The 18,410-nt window shown below is 39.5% G+C and overlaps 1 protein-coding gene across 1 annotated transcript; it reads left to right on the top strand.

The window, feature by feature from the left end:
- The first annotated feature begins 1,378 nt into the window (after positions 1-1,378).
- On the top strand, positions 1,379-17,107 carry MED6 (mediator complex subunit 6). The gene is made up of 8 exons (XM_089686839.1): positions 1,379-1,515; positions 1,767-1,926; positions 5,129-5,220; positions 7,910-7,992; positions 9,525-9,633; positions 12,827-12,942; positions 15,337-15,364; positions 16,582-17,107. Exons 1-8 carry the CDS (start codon positions 1,494-1,496, stop codon positions 16,710-16,712), a joined length of 741 nt encoding a protein of 246 aa, XP_089542965.1. The 5' UTR covers positions 1,379-1,493; the 3' UTR covers positions 16,713-17,107.
- Positions 17,108-18,410: the final 1,303 nt, after the last annotated feature.

Below are 18,410 nucleotides of genomic sequence, written 5' to 3'. Positions count from 1 at the left end.
CCAGCCTGCCCCACTTTACACACCTGCTCTCAAGAATTAAAGTATAAATAGCTGATAGAATTAAATATATATTTATTGATACTTTCAATCAATTGATTTTAAACAATAAGAAAACATGCCATGAATTGAAGACTAATCAACACAAAGGGCACAGTATGGGGGGACAGAAGGGCTCAATACAGGGAGGGGGAATTAGGAGAGCACAACAGGGGATCAGGAGTGCACAGTACAGGTTTCAGGATGCTACCTAGGACATGGCGATCCCAGGACAGCTTGATAAATAGCATGACTGTCCCAGCAAATTCGGGACAGTTGGCAAATATGTTGTGATGGAAGATTATCCTGGGGCCCCCATGCACTTTGGGCCACTGGGGGTGCCCATTCATTGAGATGGCCCTGCCCTGAATAGGTTAGTTTTCTAAGATCGCCTAAAAGCGGACAGGGTATAAAGAGTATAAAGGATCCAAAGAATACTGACACATTTCAGTCCTTACAGGTTTTAGCCATAACACAACACACCTACATTATATTTGGAGTTTATAGGTAGTAGCACCACATCTTTGTACTATAGCCTTTAAAGTGAGGACCCTGCATTCACTATATCTGGTCTCCCACGGTACACACAACATGGAAATGCAATTATTTTAGTAAATGTAAACTGCTAAATACCTTTCTTCATCAGCAGTCCAAGCAGTCTTGTGACTTCAGCAGAGCAATGGTTAAAGCTTGTAGGAGGAGTTTTCTTTCTGCCCTAGGAGGATACAAAACCCCTGACCTCTGTCTGGACAGTGCTGATTGGCCCTGTGCTGATCACATGCACTCTCCCAAGAAAAAAAAACCCTCTCTAGCAATACACACTAAACTGAGCAGGTGTATGTGACTATGGGTTCAGTCTGTCTTATCAGGTGGACATCTGAACAAGAGGGGCAGAGAAGAAAAGATCCAACATCATTTTTACACAATGCAGAGGATTAACTCCTTAGGTTCCACAGTGAGTATAACAAGCATGCTTTACTGCATATACAGACTGATGTTACTGTTGTGGGTTTAGTAACACTTTAAATATGTTTGAACTTCTTTGGTTTTCTAAGTGAAATCTAGATCACTCCTGTAACTGTTCTAAAACACACAGAAACCCACAGCACACTGTCACTGCGGACAACTCTGAGCTGTGAACATTTGCTTTCTAGAGTCACATTTACCATTCTACCTATCCATCCTCTGCACTCTAGAGGGCGCGCTACTTGTATCATCTTTGTATCCTGTACTCCCGGCGCTTGTGTGATTGGTGTGCACTCAGACACTAGAGTAGAAGCGACTGTCTGACTTCCGTCCCCTACTTATCGTTACTCAGCCAGCCAAAAAGATTGAAGTTCATTATATGGTGACATAAGATCTCCAACAAAATGGCCGCATCTCACCGGAAAAAGACAACCCTGTAGGTTTCGGTTCCAGTCCAAAATCCGGAAGTTGTATTGTGTGTGCGTTTCAGCATGGCGGCTGTGGATATAAGAGGTGAGGCTTTCTGCTTCTCTTTTGTTTTTTTTGCTCCGAATGAAGTAGATAATGCATTGTATAGTTTCATTATTAGCAGTGTGCCTGTTGGGGAAGGTGTGGGGACAGGGTGTGCCTGTATCATGTGCTGGGAGCTCTCAGTCCCCCCACTCTGACAGAATCTGGGATGGAAAGCCCTCATCAGGGTCACACTGGTAATGACTGTCACTTGCACATTCTGTCTGCTGATGTTTGGGATTTTACATTTGTAGACAATTTGCTGGGCATCTCCTGGGTGGACAGTTCCTGGATCCCCATACTGAACAATGGCACCGTCCTGGACTACTTCTCAGAACGAAGCAACCCATTCTACGACAGGACGTGTAATAATGAAGTGGTGAAGATGCAGAGGTTAACTCTGGACCATCTGAAGTAAGCTGGGATGTGGTGGCAGATGTGTACACAATGCCCTGTATTGTATACCATGGTGAGCCGTGTAATCAGGAGTGTGTACCAGGCATCATTGTCAAATATACAAAGGAAGCTATTAAAGCCGTGTAAACCCAAAGCCAAAAACGGAATCTATTGCAGCTTACCAGTCCTTAGATGTGGCGGTTGCATTAGTTTTCTTTTTTAGACCTTTTTTTTTTCCTCTTGTTTTAACCTGGTGATCTGTCCAGTAACACACCATCTATATTAGAGTGCCCCCATTCTGGATGAAGGAGCACAGGGGGCACCTTTAGACAGCAGCATTGTCAGTCTGGCGGAAGGGGAGTGTTCGATGTACTAGCAGTTTTAGACAAATTGAAGACAAACACCAGCTTATCCTTTATAAACCGTATTTGTTTCTTTTTGGACAAAGCATTTTTACATAAATAAAAGCTGATAATTTTAATCCAACATTGGTAAATGGTTTTCCTCAACCCTCCAGACAGCTTTTTCTGTTAAACAAAAAAAAAAACAGACTTACTGGCCAGATCACCAGGTGAAAATAAAAGAAAGCCTAAAAAGAAAACACAGATCTACTTGGTAAGCTGCTCTATATATATATCAGTAATATGGGTGGAGTGCACAACGATGATCAATTACAGTGCATAGCAATCGGGCCCTCCCAAAGGCCATATATAGAAAAAATAAATTTTATATTTGTATGTATGTGTATGCGTATTAAAAAAAGTTTCTTTTTTGTACATATGGCCTTTGGGAGGGCCTGATTGCTATGCACTGTGATTGATCATCGTTGTGCACTCCACCCATATTTATATATATATATATATATATATATATATATATACACACACAATTATTATTTTTTGATTAATACTTCTTTAAACCAGACCTTCACTGCAGCTTTAGTCCCCTCCCCCACTCCTTGTCCGCACCATCATCACATGTACGTAGGTGTGCCACAGGGCTCTGTCAGGTATTTTAGAGCTGGCATCAACCTGTTTCATGTGTGTGTACACACTGGGGATCCAGGCACTTGCACACAGATGCTGTCAGTTTTTACATATTGGGCATATGGAGACCAATGTTATCTGTGCACATGCGATGGGATTGTGGCACATGCACAGCCTTGATTATAGCAGTGTCTTGTCTGCACATTGTCTGCTTCCAGTGTGCACATGCCAGTGATAAAATGCTGCCTCCTGGGATGTGTGACACAGTAATCCCAGGAGACAGTAAGGGGGGCAGCACAAGGCCAGAAAGTATGAAATGCTGCTTTGCAGCACAAAGAGTAGTGTACCATACAGAAATATATTATCTTTTTTTCCAGCTCTGTAAGAGGGAGGAGGATGGAATCAGAGTGCTATAAGCTGTTATAATGGATTAAGTTCCCCTTTAATCCCGTACTCCAGGTATGATTTCTATTACATAGTTACATTGATCCAGCTTGGACCAATGTAAATATACATTTTGCATACCTGTGGGACATCTAGGGAAGCACAGAATACTTCAGGTATGCTGACTAGTACAGTCAATCACTGCAGTGTTCTGGGTCCTGTGTGGTGCATCATGTAGGGAATATGTATAATAAATAATAAATATAAAGTGCAGCACTGAGGTAGTAACACAGCTGTGAAAGATCCAGTAGAAATGACAGAAACGAGGGAAACGACACCTGCTGATCTTAATACATACATGAGCATTTCCTATGCTCGGTCGGTGAGTGCGCATTTCTGTAATTTCTACTGGATCTTTCACAGCTGTGTTACTACCTGGTTGTCGCTATATCAATTGCAGGAACTTTTTTGAACGAACTGTTGGTTTGACATTTTCAGCGCTGCACTTTATATTATTTATTATTTAAACGTAAGGCGGTTGAGATCCCCTTTAGTGCTTTAGCTGCTTATCCATTCATTTATATTTAAGGAGCGCTCGCTTTATTATATTATATATTTTAGGGAATATGTATACTTACATTGATTCAAGATGAACCACTGTAACTATGCAATAAAATCCACACTTGGCATTTTAACTTTAAGCCAAAACGGTTTTTTTTGTGCACACTTCAAGTTTAACAAGTTACTTCTAATGATGAATATCCCAAGTCTTGGTCACTGCTTTAATTGATACCTCAAAGTACATCCAGTGCTATACTGGCTCCTACAGGGAAGAGTTCCTGGCAAAGGTTAGTAGCAATTGGGATGCTGTGTGCAGCCGTGTCCTTTTTTATTAATTATTATTCATAATATTATTTTGAACTGGTGTATATACTGGAATGACAACATTTATAATGAACCATCCATGTCATGTAAAGCATGAATTGCATAATGGAATGCACACTGCCTTTTTTGGAATACCTGATTCCAGTCAATTCGTTTTTGTTTTCCAATGTTTTGATAGGGTGAGGACACGGAAGAGCTTAGTTTTTTTTTTTTTTTTTTTTTCTTATTCCACTGTGTGACCTATTTGAGAAGATTTCCCTCACTTCCTGTACCATGATGCCCATACAATAAATTGGTGGTATTGGGGTCATTGGCACAGGAATGTAAGGACAGTGGTTAAAAAAAAAAAAAATTTAAGTTCTAACGCTACTAAAAATATGTTTTGGCCCCAATATGCAGATTTTCTGTCCTGAAAGGGATTGAAAGGAAATCTCCCCAATAGGGACACAGACTGTAATAAAACCTTTACAGAGGTTCTAATCCTTCTCTGCCCTATCAAAAAAAAACAAAAAAAACAAGGTGTTGTCTAGCGTTTGGTTTTCATGTATTTGAAACGGAGCAGCAGGATTGCATGCCTTGCCTCAACAACTTCCCTCTCTGCTCATGTATCCTGCAGATATTATGATGTTGACAGTTGTAAACTGAGACATGCAAATCTCATTTTCTGAGTTGTGATGACCCATTCAGACTACTGCTGTATGAACATGCATTGTCCATTCATTGTGTATGACCTGCCATAACACAGCTACAGACCTAAAAATGCACATGGACCCTTTTTCTCACCTTTGTGCACCACAATGCAGAGATTGTTCTGTGTATTAGGGTACTATCTACAATGGGGCCCTAAAGCAAAATCTCTAATATGTAAACATACAGTCTGAGTGTTGAAGGCCTCTAGTAAAGCTGCTATATGTCTTTGATTCGTGTTGCTTCTGTTTCTTATTATTTTGCATGTGTGTTTTTAGTCAGATGGTTGGCGTGGAATATATATTGTTACATGCACAAGAGCCTATATTGTTCATCATCAGAAAACAACAGAGACAGTCTCCCACACAGGGTGAGTACATCATGCTGTATGTTCGTTGGCTTCATAGAACATTCAATTATTGTCATTTCATAATTTTAGGAAGGCCAAATTTATAGATTTATATTGCGCTAGGTGTACCCTTAAAACTTTGTGAGCACTATGAAGACCTTCACACCTCCTGAAAAGCGATAAAAAATTTAAAATAAAAGACTGTAATAGTTAAACTAAATAAGTGCAAACATTCTATATTATCACCCCTAATTTTAGTGATTAATAGTGGCGCATGATATATGCGACACATTAAACTCTAATTCGCATTCATGTGTGTCATTTTCTGTCTTCATTAACATTCCTGTAACATAAACATAATCTGCACAAAAAAAAAAATTAAAAAACATACAGTAAGGGAAATAAGTATTTGATCCTCTGCTGATTTTGACGCTGCCAGGTTGTACCTCAGACTGTCCGAGAGCTCAGTGATGCCCTGGTCCAGATCTGCGAGGAAATACCCCAGGACACCATCCGTCGTCTCATTAGGAGAATGCCCCAATGGTGTCAGGCATGCATTATTATTATTATTATTACTACGAGTTTATATAGCGCCAAAGGGTTTGCTCAGCGCTGTACAATACAAGCACGTGCGGGCCATACAAACTACTGAGTACCATTTTGAGTTGCTGCAATGAAATTTCAGCAAAATGGACTAGCCTGCTGCATCATCTTTTCAGTTTTGGGGTGTCCTCTGTAGCTTGATAATTTTCATCAAACGTCGGGGCATCCTTACGTTCCTAACCCATTACCCAGTCCATATCAGTATAGATGTCCAGCATGATATTTTTCCCCATTGAGATCTGATGTGTTTTCAAAGTGTTCCTTTTAAATATTTTGAGCAGTGTGTATATGTATGTATGAATGTATGTATTATTTATATATATATATATATATATATATATATATATATATATATATATATATATACTGTATATGTGACTAAAAAACAAACAGTGATGTTACCAAAAAAATTATATTATAAATAATAAGTACCGTGATGAAAAAAAATGTAAAGTCCAAAATATTGCACTTACAGCAATTAAAAATTCGAGCATGACGGTGCGGCGGACCGGAAGTGACACATATCCGTAACCAGAAGTGATGTGACGGCGTTCTGTCCGACAGATCTGGAGGTGGTGAGAGCACCATGCGGCATCTGAGTCACTGAATGATATGTTTTAAAAGGCTTATTGAATTTTTAATTGCTGTAAGTGCAATATTTGGCTTATTAAAGTTGTGTACCTGGGGTAATACACGATTGGAGCTAAAAAAAATTTCTCTTTCTATGTAACAATGGAATACAGTATTTACTATGATCCTGGCAACCATTCATGATAAAGGGTGATTCTTGGAGGAACCTCTTGATCCCAACAATTGGATACTTTTATGATCAGGCTAATTAAAGGCTTTGTTCTGGTGAGTGCACACCTGAGAGGGGGTGCATGACGGGCACAGCACATGGTTTCAACGTATTGATATATTTTCACTGGAAATTATTTTTAAAGTAGACTCACATTGTGGAAATTATATTGGACTTTTAATTTTTTTTCATCTCGGGACTTATTTATAATATATATAATTTTTTTGGAAACATCACTGTTTGTTTTTTAGTCACATGTTTTTTAATTTTTTTTTTGTGCACATTATGTTTATGTTACAGGAATGTTAATGAAGACAGAAAATAACACACATGAATGCAAATTAGAGTTTAAAGTGTCGCATATATCATGCGCCGCTATTAATCACTTAAATTAGGGGTGATAATATAGAATGTATGTTTGATATTGAAAGAAAAGTGGAAGCAATACAGTATAATTGAGAAGTTTGTTTAGTAGCATTTGGCGCGATTTAGTGATCCTAAATTAATTTTTTCTGAGGGGTCACTTATAAGGAAATAAGTGCATACATATGCCCTATGAAGACCCTCACTCCTCTGAAGGGCAATCAAAATTTGAAAAAAATTAATTGAATAAACTGAGTACAGTAAAAATACGTGTAAGAAACTGTAATATGTGGTCAAATTAACCTAAAATTTCATGCGTTATCTATGAGCCCTATGAAGACCCTTCATTCATAGGGCATATGTTTGCACTTATTTAGTTTAACTATTAGTGTTTTATTTTAAATTTGTTATCGCTTTTCAGAGGTGTGAAGGTCTTCATAGTGCTCACAAAGTTTTAAGTGTTCATCTAGCTCAGTATCCATTCGAATCAGCCTTTTAAAAGACGTTATCCTCTTATATACTTGCAGCTTTGTGACTTCAGTTGATTGGGGATTTGCACAGTTTGATCTTACGTACATTATAGATTTACATGACTGATCTGTAAAAATGGAAAGAAAGAAAGGTGTTGCATTTGGCGCTCAACTCTGGGCCCATGTCTCATGACTTGAGGAATCCTTGATTGGGCTGGATTAAGTGTGATATTGTGAGCTGTTACAACAAAATCACTAATGTAGCGGCTTTTTAATAATCTAGATTATGATCTGACATTTCAGTGCTTGTGATGATGGCACTCCTAATCACACTGGGAGTCCCTGCTGTAGGGCAATATCCAGTAATATTTTGGTAACATTATAGCAGTAGTAGATTTATGCATGTGTGCTAATACATGATTTACTTCTGTTTGATTTATTGTAACATCAAAATAATCTAGAATTCTGTTTTCAGCTATACCGCTGGCGGATTATTACATCATCGCAGGGGTAATCTACCAGGCTCCAGATTTGGGAACAGTTATCAATTCTAGAGTTGTAAGATCTGTTATATTTCATCATTTATAGTCTTCTGGCTTCTAGATCTCAAAACAGCTGCTATAAAACTCTTTTTAAAAACCTTTTTATAAAACTTATTTGCGTTTTATAAAAAGGGTTGGACATCTGTCCCTAACTGCAGGTGACCCCTGGATGTGCAGATACATGCAGACAAATATGGCTCCTGTCTACCTGTCTTTGCTTTGCACAGGCTTCTTGTCTGCAGTTTACATATACCTGTGATCTCAGTCCCAAAAGTCCACTGATTCTTGCTGCAGTTATCTGTTGTATGACTCAACCACTCATGAACATGTAGCCTTATCCCCTGGAAAAAAATCATAGGTTTTGTGAGAAGTAAACTAGTAACATTGTCAGAAATAACATATTTCAAATGGGTGTGAACATGAGCAGCATAGAGAAGGCACAAAGAAAAAAAAAAGGTACGGGGGGTGGTGGTGTGGAAGGCTACAACGAGAGGACTGGGGGAGGTGAGGGGCCCTAGGGATCAGATATAGAGAATTATCAGATTGTTGAGGTTGCTTGTCCCTTCAGATGTTGTCACATGAACTGTCATGATCGGTTGTCAAAAGCTGTGTACTAATCAGGTTATTATATGATCACTCTGAAAGCGATTTTTGTCTGATTTTCTGATCGTGTGTACTAGGCATAAGATATCCAAGGCTACCAAACAAGGAGGGACTTACTGTGGGTATGGGCCAGGATTGCTGTTAGTTTTTCATTTTATCATGATATCTCTTAACCTGTTTTTTACTGCTTCAAAACTTAGGATGGGGGACTTTTCAGACCCTAGCTATTGCGAGTCATCATAGCCAGATTTTCACGTGATTAATCACACCCACAATTTGTAAATTTAATTCCTTTTGAGATTTTGTTCCTGATTTTTTTTTTTTTTTTTTTTTTTTTCTGATCCTTTTAGTGTTGGTTCAGCTAAATGTTGCATTCTTCAAGGCTGCCTTAGGATGTTCTAGCACAAGTGGCAGGCACAGTCTGGTTATGGTGGGCTGCTTATTTCTTTTTCTCTTTTTTTTTTTTCTTTTCTCTTCTCTTCTTTTTTTTTTTTTTTTCTTTTTCTTTTCTTTCTTATCACCCATGGCAGTCACATGTGGCAATCTGACAAGTGATTTATAGGTGACTTTATTAATTTGGGCAACTGACCCTGAACATGTATACACATCAGGCTTTTGAATTCATTCTGACTGTCTGATCTACTTACATGTTCCTGGGCAGTGACTCAGAAAGTAAAGAAGCCAGAGACAGCTAGACAACTAGGCCCATAATGGCACACATTGTATGTACATGTTTCTTTTAAATATATTTGGGAAGATTAAATATGTGCAGCAGATTTGTCAGAAAATGTTACTAAGGTGAACCTAGGCTTTAGGTGATTTTAGTAGCATAGTTTGGGGGTTTAAGATTAAAAGTATAACTTTGTGTCATGTATGATGTTCGTTAACCTAGGGCTGTAAGTTTAGCATTTAATCTGTAAACTGAAGTCCACATTGATGTTTCAGCTGACCGCAGTTCATGGGATCCAGTCTGCATTTGATGAAGCCATGTCTTACTGCCGGTATCATCCTTCTAAAGGCTATTGGTGGCACTTCAAAGACCAGGAAGAGCGAGGTACATGAACACTTACTATTTCCGTTAATGTTTCAGGCATATGATACAGAATTTCTGGTTTCTTACAAATATTATATAGAAACGGAACACTTTACTTTTCAGTAATACCATGCATACACTTGTGTAAACAGCACTGATGTGCAGTAATCCACAGTGGCCCATTACACTTTAGCCCCATCAGTTTAACCCATTCACAACAATAATGAAACTAATTGTTTACCATGGGTTGCTGTAGTTTGTATGCGTTTTTTTTTTTTTGTCCTATTATTTAAACATTGATGCCTTGTGTAAAGTGTTTCTAAATTCAAATTTATTTATTTTTTTACCTTATTGCATTCCCTGCAATAAAATAAAAAAAAAACAAAACCTTACACTAGCTTTTTTTTTTTTTTTTTTTTTTTGCACTGTTCCTTAAAAAACATTTGATCACTTTTATTCTTAAGAAATGCATACATCCCTTGTGATAGAAATAATTAGTGACAGGTTCTCTTTATGGAGAGATATGGGGTCAATAAGACCCCATATCTCTTCTCTGCAATATAAAGCATTGGATCAAAAAAAAGCATTGATCTAGTGCTTTAAAAAGAAAAATGTTCAGAATGGGAAGTGACATCACTCCGGTCCTCCAAGTGTATAGAGATGTGTGGCAGCCATCTTTCTTTCACTCATCTCTATGCCCAGCACTGGGATCGATGGTTTCTCAGGTAAGGCTGAACTACCGGGCGACGGCGAGCGAGAGGCAGGGTTTTTTCGGCACCTGTATCGGTGCTTTTTGTTTTGGTTTTTTTGGGTTTTTTTCGGCCAAAGGCCGCAAGGGGTGTTTTTGGCCGAAACGTTTTGGCCAGTGAAATTTCGGTGCATCCCTACTGTTGAGCCATCTGCTCCTGCTGTTGTCAGTCAAATTCTGTCAGGAGGGAGCCTTGTCTATGGACACACACAGTCCTGCACAGGTGCCTCTTTAGCATATGGCTTGCGGAGAAGAGAATGCTGGCTGGGGACTTCAGAAGAAGAGATGTGGACTGCTCTATGCAATATCTTTGCACAGAGCAGGTAAGTTTATCATCTTTTTTTTATTTTAGAGGGGGGAAAAAAGCACTCCTTTACAGCTGCTTTAACTATTTGATCATCCCTGTCACAATGACAGTGCTGCTGTAAAGGCCAATTTTTCTGAACTGGAGTTGAAGTGATACATGTGTTAACTGCATCACTTTCAAAGGAAATGCTTCATGTATCGGGGTTGATTTACTAAAGGAATAAAGACTTTATTTTCAATGTGGATGTCTAATATGCAAGCAAAAATCCTCCTGATTTTTTTTTTTTTTTTTTTTTTTATTTCTTATTTTTTTATTTCTTGCACTGGATTAGGTATTCTGAGTGAGCACAAGTTTACTTTATTTACGAAGCTGGGAACATACATTTAAAGAAAGTGAACAGCCTCTACTCCTTTAGTGAAGGAACCCCACAGTTTTCTTGATCGGACATACTTCCTGCTAGTGATCACCAGCTTTCTGTTTAATACTCTAGGGTGTATTCCTTCTACAAGGTCCTAATGCTATCCCTTATCCTAAATAATTTTTTCTTATATGCCAGCAGTGGCTGGTAACTTGAGAATGCTACTTAATGGATTGTCTTTGTTCAGTGAGCTTCTACAGAAATATATTGCTGACTAATCAGTATTTCCAGGATCAGGAGTAACTTGTTTTAACACAACCTGGCTTAGGTCAAAATTCACTCTTTAACCTGTTGGCGCTGAGAGCACGCACATATGCGGTCTCTCGGCAGCCGGGCCTTGGCGCTGAGGAGCTGCATGTTTGCGTACCCAATGTAAACAAAGGATGTGGCGAGAGTGCACGCTCCCAGTAAATTTACCGGGCCTCGTGGAAAGGTCCTGAGAGCTACTTGTGGTTGGAAGCTTTCCAATCATGTGACCGCTGTGATAGCCAATCAAGGCAGTCACGTGACCCTAAACTTCCCCTCCCTGCATAACAAACCCCTTAAAGGGCCAGAAGGTGCAGTTACCAAGGGGTTAAGGGAAATCTCTGCTGGTAAAGTAGAAATATAGCCAAAGCTTTTTTTGGCTGTGCTACTTCTGTGGATCACAGGAGTGCAGTTCATTCTGCACTCCTGTGACCCGACGTCACAGAGCAAGTCCAGGCCCTGCAAAGATCCCGACCATATGATACCTGGACCAGCAGTTGGTTTAGCCTCTCAGTGAGCCACTGAGAGCCTGAGCCAGCCAATCCCACCTCCCTCACAGCCAGTGAGCGCTGGTGGGGCAAAGCAGAAAGCCGGTGACTATCACCAGCTCTCTGGAGCCTGAAGACCGAGAGCTGAGCAACCAAACTTCTATTTTAAAATATAATTATTATTATACAGGATTTATATAGCGCCAACAGTTTGCTCAGCGCTTTACAATATAATGGGAGACAATACAGTTCAACACGAGGGTTAGGAGGACTCTGCTCCTTGGAGCTTACAATCTAAGAATACATGCAGGCTGCTATTGATGGCTGTTATGCTGAGCCAAAGGCTTTAACACTTGGAGTCTCTAAGCATTTGAATTGTCAGCCCCTTGTTTTTCATAGTACAGGTTTCCTTTAGGCCTTTCCTTCTGTTTATTCTTTTAGAATTGTGTCTGTAAACTCAAATTTTGCCCATGTTATCTCTGGTCCCTTTGTATCTCTGACAGCTGCAACAGAGGTTACAAAAGTGAAAGTTGCCTATTTTCAAGCAGGATATGTAAACTGTTAAAAGGCCCGCATGCTGGTACTACCATCATTTTCTGTACTTGATTCTGCTAGTATATAGTTGCATTTTTTAGCATTGTGCTACCTCTTTTCTAATATACAACAAAATAATTTTTCAACATTTTGACAAATGCTGGAGAGCCGAATAAAGCATTGGCTTCTTTGTGCTATAGCTCTCAGCTGTGCTCCCACACTTTATAATTTTATAGTGCCTTCTGCTGCTCAATGAATCAAACCCTTCTAGTGTAAAGAGAAAAAAAAATACCCCCCAGCATCTTCCAAAAAATTGAAAGAAAAGATTTGTGTGGACTGCTCCTTTTTTAATGGATGTCATTTTTTCTTTTTAAGTTTCTGAACTAAGTGTTTTATTATTTTGCCTGTGAAGAATGTACAGTCTGTGCTTGGTCCTAAAGGATGGCTGATTTTTTCTTTTTCTATATTTGCAGACAAGGCCAAACCAAAAACTAAAAAGAAAGAGGAAGCCAGCTCCTTCTTCCAGAGACAGAGGGTAGATGCGTTGCTACTTGAACTCAGGCAAAAGTTTCCACCAAAGTTTGTCCAGGTAAATGTAAAGAGTTGCACAGTGCACAATTTGTTACTATGATTCCTACTGGATCTACTTTTATCCTCCACGTTATTTTGAAACTGAACTGGATATAACTGAAAGCAATCCTTTACCTATAAAAGTTTGATAAAAAAACAAAAGAATTATACATTCCACATTAATATTTATGCTACCAAAATTAGTGTGCTGTAAATTTCCTCCAGCATTTCTCTTGTTTCTTCTTTCTGGAGGCTGCCAATTTGTTGAAGCCGTTAGTAGTCACTTCCTTACTGAAAATAATTTCTCTTTTCTTTCTCTCATTAAAATGTCTGAATTCCCAGCCCTCATTTTATGTCTTGATTCAGCTAGAGGGGAAGGCTGACCAATGCTGAGAGTATGGTCTCATAGCAAAGGAGAGAATTTCCTTGTACGTTTAACTCTCTAGTGTCTCCCTGGCAGCAGAGTTTGTCCTCTCTCCTTTCCTGCTTTTCTCTTCTCTCTCCCTAATATGTCCTTCCTCAGCATATTTTGTTTCATTCCTGTTTCCTCTCCCCTCAGCAGCAGTAAATTTGTAGGCTGTCAGCTGACTCGCTGATTATCAGCACAGTGTCGAGAATACAGGAGAACTGAGGTTGTGCAGAGCAGGGTGAGATGGGGCCTTACTGGATTTTAAACCGTACAGGCACTTCTTTTTAATGTCTTCCATAGCTGTGTCTGCAAAAGGGGCCAGCATGAAGTGATCTATCAGGATTTCATTTTATGACAAAAGTTTCAGTTTAAAGTTGAACTCCAAAATGAAAAAGATTAAATATGAATAGCTTGTTAGAAAATTAAACAAACCATCTTTTTCTGCCATATTCACTTTCAATCCAAACAACAAAACCAGCTTTTTCTGCAATATTCACCTTCAATTCAAAGATCTCCCCTACAGTACGCTTTCCTGCTGCTAGATGTTCTTAGTCTGATGACCAGTGTTATTCATCCTGCTTATTCTGAGCCCAGGTTGTCTTGGACTTGCAAAGCCTGAGATTGAACAGTACAGGAAGAAGCCGCAAACAGATGAGCTCATCTCTGTCACTCTGCTCTGTCCTCCTATCAGCATGCTTCTTATTACATAAACTGATTGGCTCCTTGTACTGCTTCTTCCTCTCACACTCCAGCCCTGCTGTACAAGAGGCTGATACCAGTCATATTCAGATGCTTACATTCAGTGCTTTTTTTTTTTTTTTTTTTTTTTTTTTTTTGTCTCAGAGAATAGTTGCAGGTACTCACTCAAAACAAGTGTACATCCACTTTTAACAGGAGAATTGCTATGCATTTTTTTAAATAAATCATCATAATTTGCCCTGTGAAAAAAACAAGTCTGCTCAATACTGTTCCCCCTTAGTAATAAAAATAATTTTAGGATGATGATTGTGTGTCTTATTTTTAAGTTAAACAGGCAGGTCACTTCATTCTCTTTATTTAACCGCTTCCCACCCGCCATATAAGGTAATGACGGGCGCAAGGCGGTTCTCTTGTTCTGGGAGGACGTCATATGACATCCTCCCATTCTAACCACGCATGCGTGGCTCCGAGTGTGCGCAGTGCGGCGATTGGTGGTGTGCTGTGTGCCTTGGACACAGCGGATCACCGATCAACGGAAAGAGCCGAAGATGTCGGCTCAGTCATGTGATCAGCTGTGTCCAATCACAGCTGATCACATGTAAATAGGGAAATGCCGGTTATCGGCATTTCTCTCCTCACGAGCTGTCTACACTGATGATCAGTGTAGCCCCATCAGTGCCACCTGCCAGTGCCTCATCAGTGCCACATATCAGTGCCCATCTGAGCTGCCTTTCAGTGTCACCTGTCAGTGCCACCTATCAGTGCCATATGAGTGCTGCCTTTCAGTGCCCATCAGTGATGCCTGTCAATGCCCATCAGTGCCACCTATAAGTGCCCATCACTGCAGCCTCATTAGCGCACATCAGTGAAGGAGAAAAATCACTTATTTACAAAATGTTATAACAAAAATTAAGAATAAACTTTTTTTTTTTTTTTCAAAATTGTCAGTTGTTTTCGATTTATCAAAAAATAAAAAACCCAGAGGTGATTAAATACCACCAAAAGAAAGCTCTGTCTCAAAAAAAATTATAAACATTTCATATGGGTGCAGTGTTGCATGACTGCGCAATTGTCATTCAAAGTGCAACAGCGCTGACCTGAGCAGGAAGGGGGTATAACTGCCCTGTAGGCAAGTGGTTAATTGATGCTTTGAATAACTATTTGTGTAAATTAAGAAGCCTAAAAAACAGGAATGGTGAACCATGAAGACAGGAGTTCTATTATCTGAGTATTGAAATTCACATCTTGGAAAGCACTGATTTATTTTTAATTATCTGATTATTCTCTCTTTTTTTTGTATTGCAGCAAAAACCTGGCGAGAAACCAGTCCCAGGTAGGCTTTCTTCCTGTTTAAACATATAGCAAATTATTATTATTACATCGAGTTTATATAGCGTCAAAGGGTTTGCTCAGCGCTGTACAATAGGGGGGGGGGACAATACATGGCACAGTACAACAATAACAAACAACGTACGAGGGGTAAGAGGGCCCTACTCTTTCAAGCTTACAATCTAGGAGGGAGGGGGTAATGGTACAGTAGGAAGTGGCTGAGGGGAATGAGGGGTGGGAGGAAAGAGGGAGAATGGCCGTTAGGTGAGGGTGGGGAAGGCTTCCCTGAAGAGATGGGTTTTGAGGGAGCACCTGAATGTGAGCAGGGAAGGCGACAGTCTGATGGATTGGGGCAGTGAGTTCCAGAGGATGGGGGAGGACCTGGGGCTTCTCTAAGAACACATCTGAGTACATGGATTCGGTCCTGTTGGCACTAAGATGTGCAAGCAGGAGAATGAGTTGAGGTGTGCCACTGTACTGTTGCTAGAGTTCATATATTTAGACAGGACATGTGTGACATTGCTGAGATCTTAAAGAAACAAACACATGATTCAGCCAAGAAATATGAGAATCTGTTTATAAAAACTAAGGTTAATAAAAATGTCTGAAATATCTGTAGCTTCACCATCAAACATCACCAAAATGTTTTTGTAATAAATGTCTGTACTAAAGGAGACAGATCTGGAATTATGGTTTTCTGTAGGATTTTGGAGTATAGGATTGCTTTCTGAAAACAAATCTCATTTTCAGATAGTGGAAGACGTTCTGAAAGTCACACATGCATTTCCTGTGTCTATCCTTACATCGGGGACAGTGACATACAGTCCAAATAGAGAATAGCTAGAATATGGTGCTAGCACTTAAGCAAGATATGGATGCCATGGCTTCCAAAGTCATTGACGTATAGAGCAATGATACCGTTGTATGATTATATTTGTGTATCTCAGTCCTGAATCTTTCTCCTGAGTCCTAAATGTAATTTTTATTTATTTTTACTTGCCTAGTCTCTTTTCTAAGAGGCTTCGGACCAGCATAACCAGACATTCTCCATTGAAGCCTTTATGGAATTGCACAAGGTCTGACGCTATCCACTCCTAGCAGATGTATATTTATACAAAAAGTCAGAACAGTAGTACTATTGCTAACTAGACCAGCATTTTGTATGTTTTTCACATACTTCCACATAATGATATTTTATACTAGTATTTCATTTGTTTCTAGTTGAACAGATAAAAAAAGAACAAGAGCCACCAGCTGAGGTAGTGGTAAAACAAGAAGAAAAAGAACCGGTTAAGCCACCTCAAGGAGCAACCCCCAAAGGTCCACCGGAGAAGAGAATGAGGTTACAATAGAAGTTGACTTCAGACTTCTTTAAAAAAATTCTCCCTGTGTATATATAGGTTGTCTTCGTGGACATATCAAGTATATCATGCACGGGCTCTGAACAGCCTGACTGATGACCTATCACATAGGCACCACATCAGTGACTTATGGACTGACAGCACTCTGAAGGAGGACATTTTTCATATCCTATGGGATTAGCTGCAGCAGAGTCCTACAAAATCTGAAACGTGTAAATAGATCTTTATATGGTCAGTTTTCTTTATGGATGAATGTCTACCCTTTTTGATGGGGTGGGGACAGAGTTAATAAAATGTGTTTTTTGTTTTTGTATGTGGCAAACTATAATTGAGTCATTTTATAACTTTATATTATGTTGCTTAATAATACCATAGTGTGAAGCCTGCCCAATGTCGCACGGCCTCTTTGTTAATGACTCATATTTTGCTCGAATTCTGTGTGTTTCAATGGGAAAGCCAATCAATGCCTTCATGAGCTGCGGACAGGCTTAACATTGACCTGAGTAGAGTGCTGCTTGACCGTGTGTCAGGAACAAGGTGCAGTAATGGTGAGTTGCTGTGCAGTGTGAGGCAGACTACATAGTAAAGATTGCTGGAGAGCTTTGATGTAAAGGATATTTAAACCCAAAAACAAATACCTGTTATGCATGCCAGAATTCCAGAGTCCTTCCTGTGTACTAAGCTGATATCTCAAACAAGGTATTGGCTTTCCCAGCCATCTTTTGTGAACTTTAGTGCACCTCCTCTATGTATATGGAAATAAGGAGAGTGTGTGTAGTCACAATCCGGATAGTTGGCTGGGGTGACAACACTGCTTATCCATAGATACAGTGCAGTGAATGAGTGTCAGCCTAGGACAGGAAGTGTATTACTGAGGTGATCACCAGGTAAAAATAGAGAAAGCATAGTGTCTGACAATATCCTCCACACTGCTGAATGTTTCTATAAGAAGATCACAAACTGCATTGTAGAGCACTACCAAAGACAATGATTGTTTTAAATCTTTTGTAGTATTACATCCCTAATGTTTGGTTTACAATAAACAAAGAAAAAAAAAATCTTTATATTCATCTAAGGCCTCATTCACACAGGGTCTATCGATGTTAACCTTGTGTGACAGCCATGTATACTCACACGAGGACGTACAGGTGTACCATGTATCCCTGTTAGGGCAGTCCCATGGATGTCTATTGGGTTGCAGCTGCTGCATAAACACAGCTGTTGCTCTCAATCTGACATAGGTGCAGGTGTTAATACACTGCTCAAAATAAATTAAAGGAACTATTTGAAAACACATCAGATCTCAATGGGTAAAAACTTATCATGCTGGATATCTATACTGATATGGACTGGGTAGTGTGTTAGGAACGTAAGGATGCCTCATTGTTTGATGGAAAATAAAATGATCAACGTATAGAGGACTAAAATCAAAGTGAAAAAATGAGGCAACAGGCGAGTCCATTTTGCTGAAATTTCATTGCAGCAACTCAAAGTGGTACTTAGTAGTTTGTATAGCCCCCATGTGCTTGTATGCGTGCTTGTCAACGTCGGGGCATGCTCCTAATGAGATGACAGATGGGGGTTTATTTACTAAAGCTGGAGAGTCCAAAATCAGACTCCCTTCTGCATAGAAACCAATCAGCTTCCAGGTTTCATTGCCAAAGCTTCATTGAACAAGCTGAGGTTAGA

Source organism: Staurois parvus, unplaced genomic scaffold, assembly GCF_062004578.1.
Source record: "Staurois parvus isolate SC_StPar_1 unplaced genomic scaffold, SC_StPar_1.0 ptg000414l, whole genome shotgun sequence".
Taxonomy (NCBI): Eukaryota; Metazoa; Chordata; class Amphibia; order Anura; family Ranidae; genus Staurois; species Staurois parvus.
The sequence above is the reverse complement of the archived record's forward strand: the minus strand, read 5'-3'. Positions and strand labels throughout refer to the sequence as shown.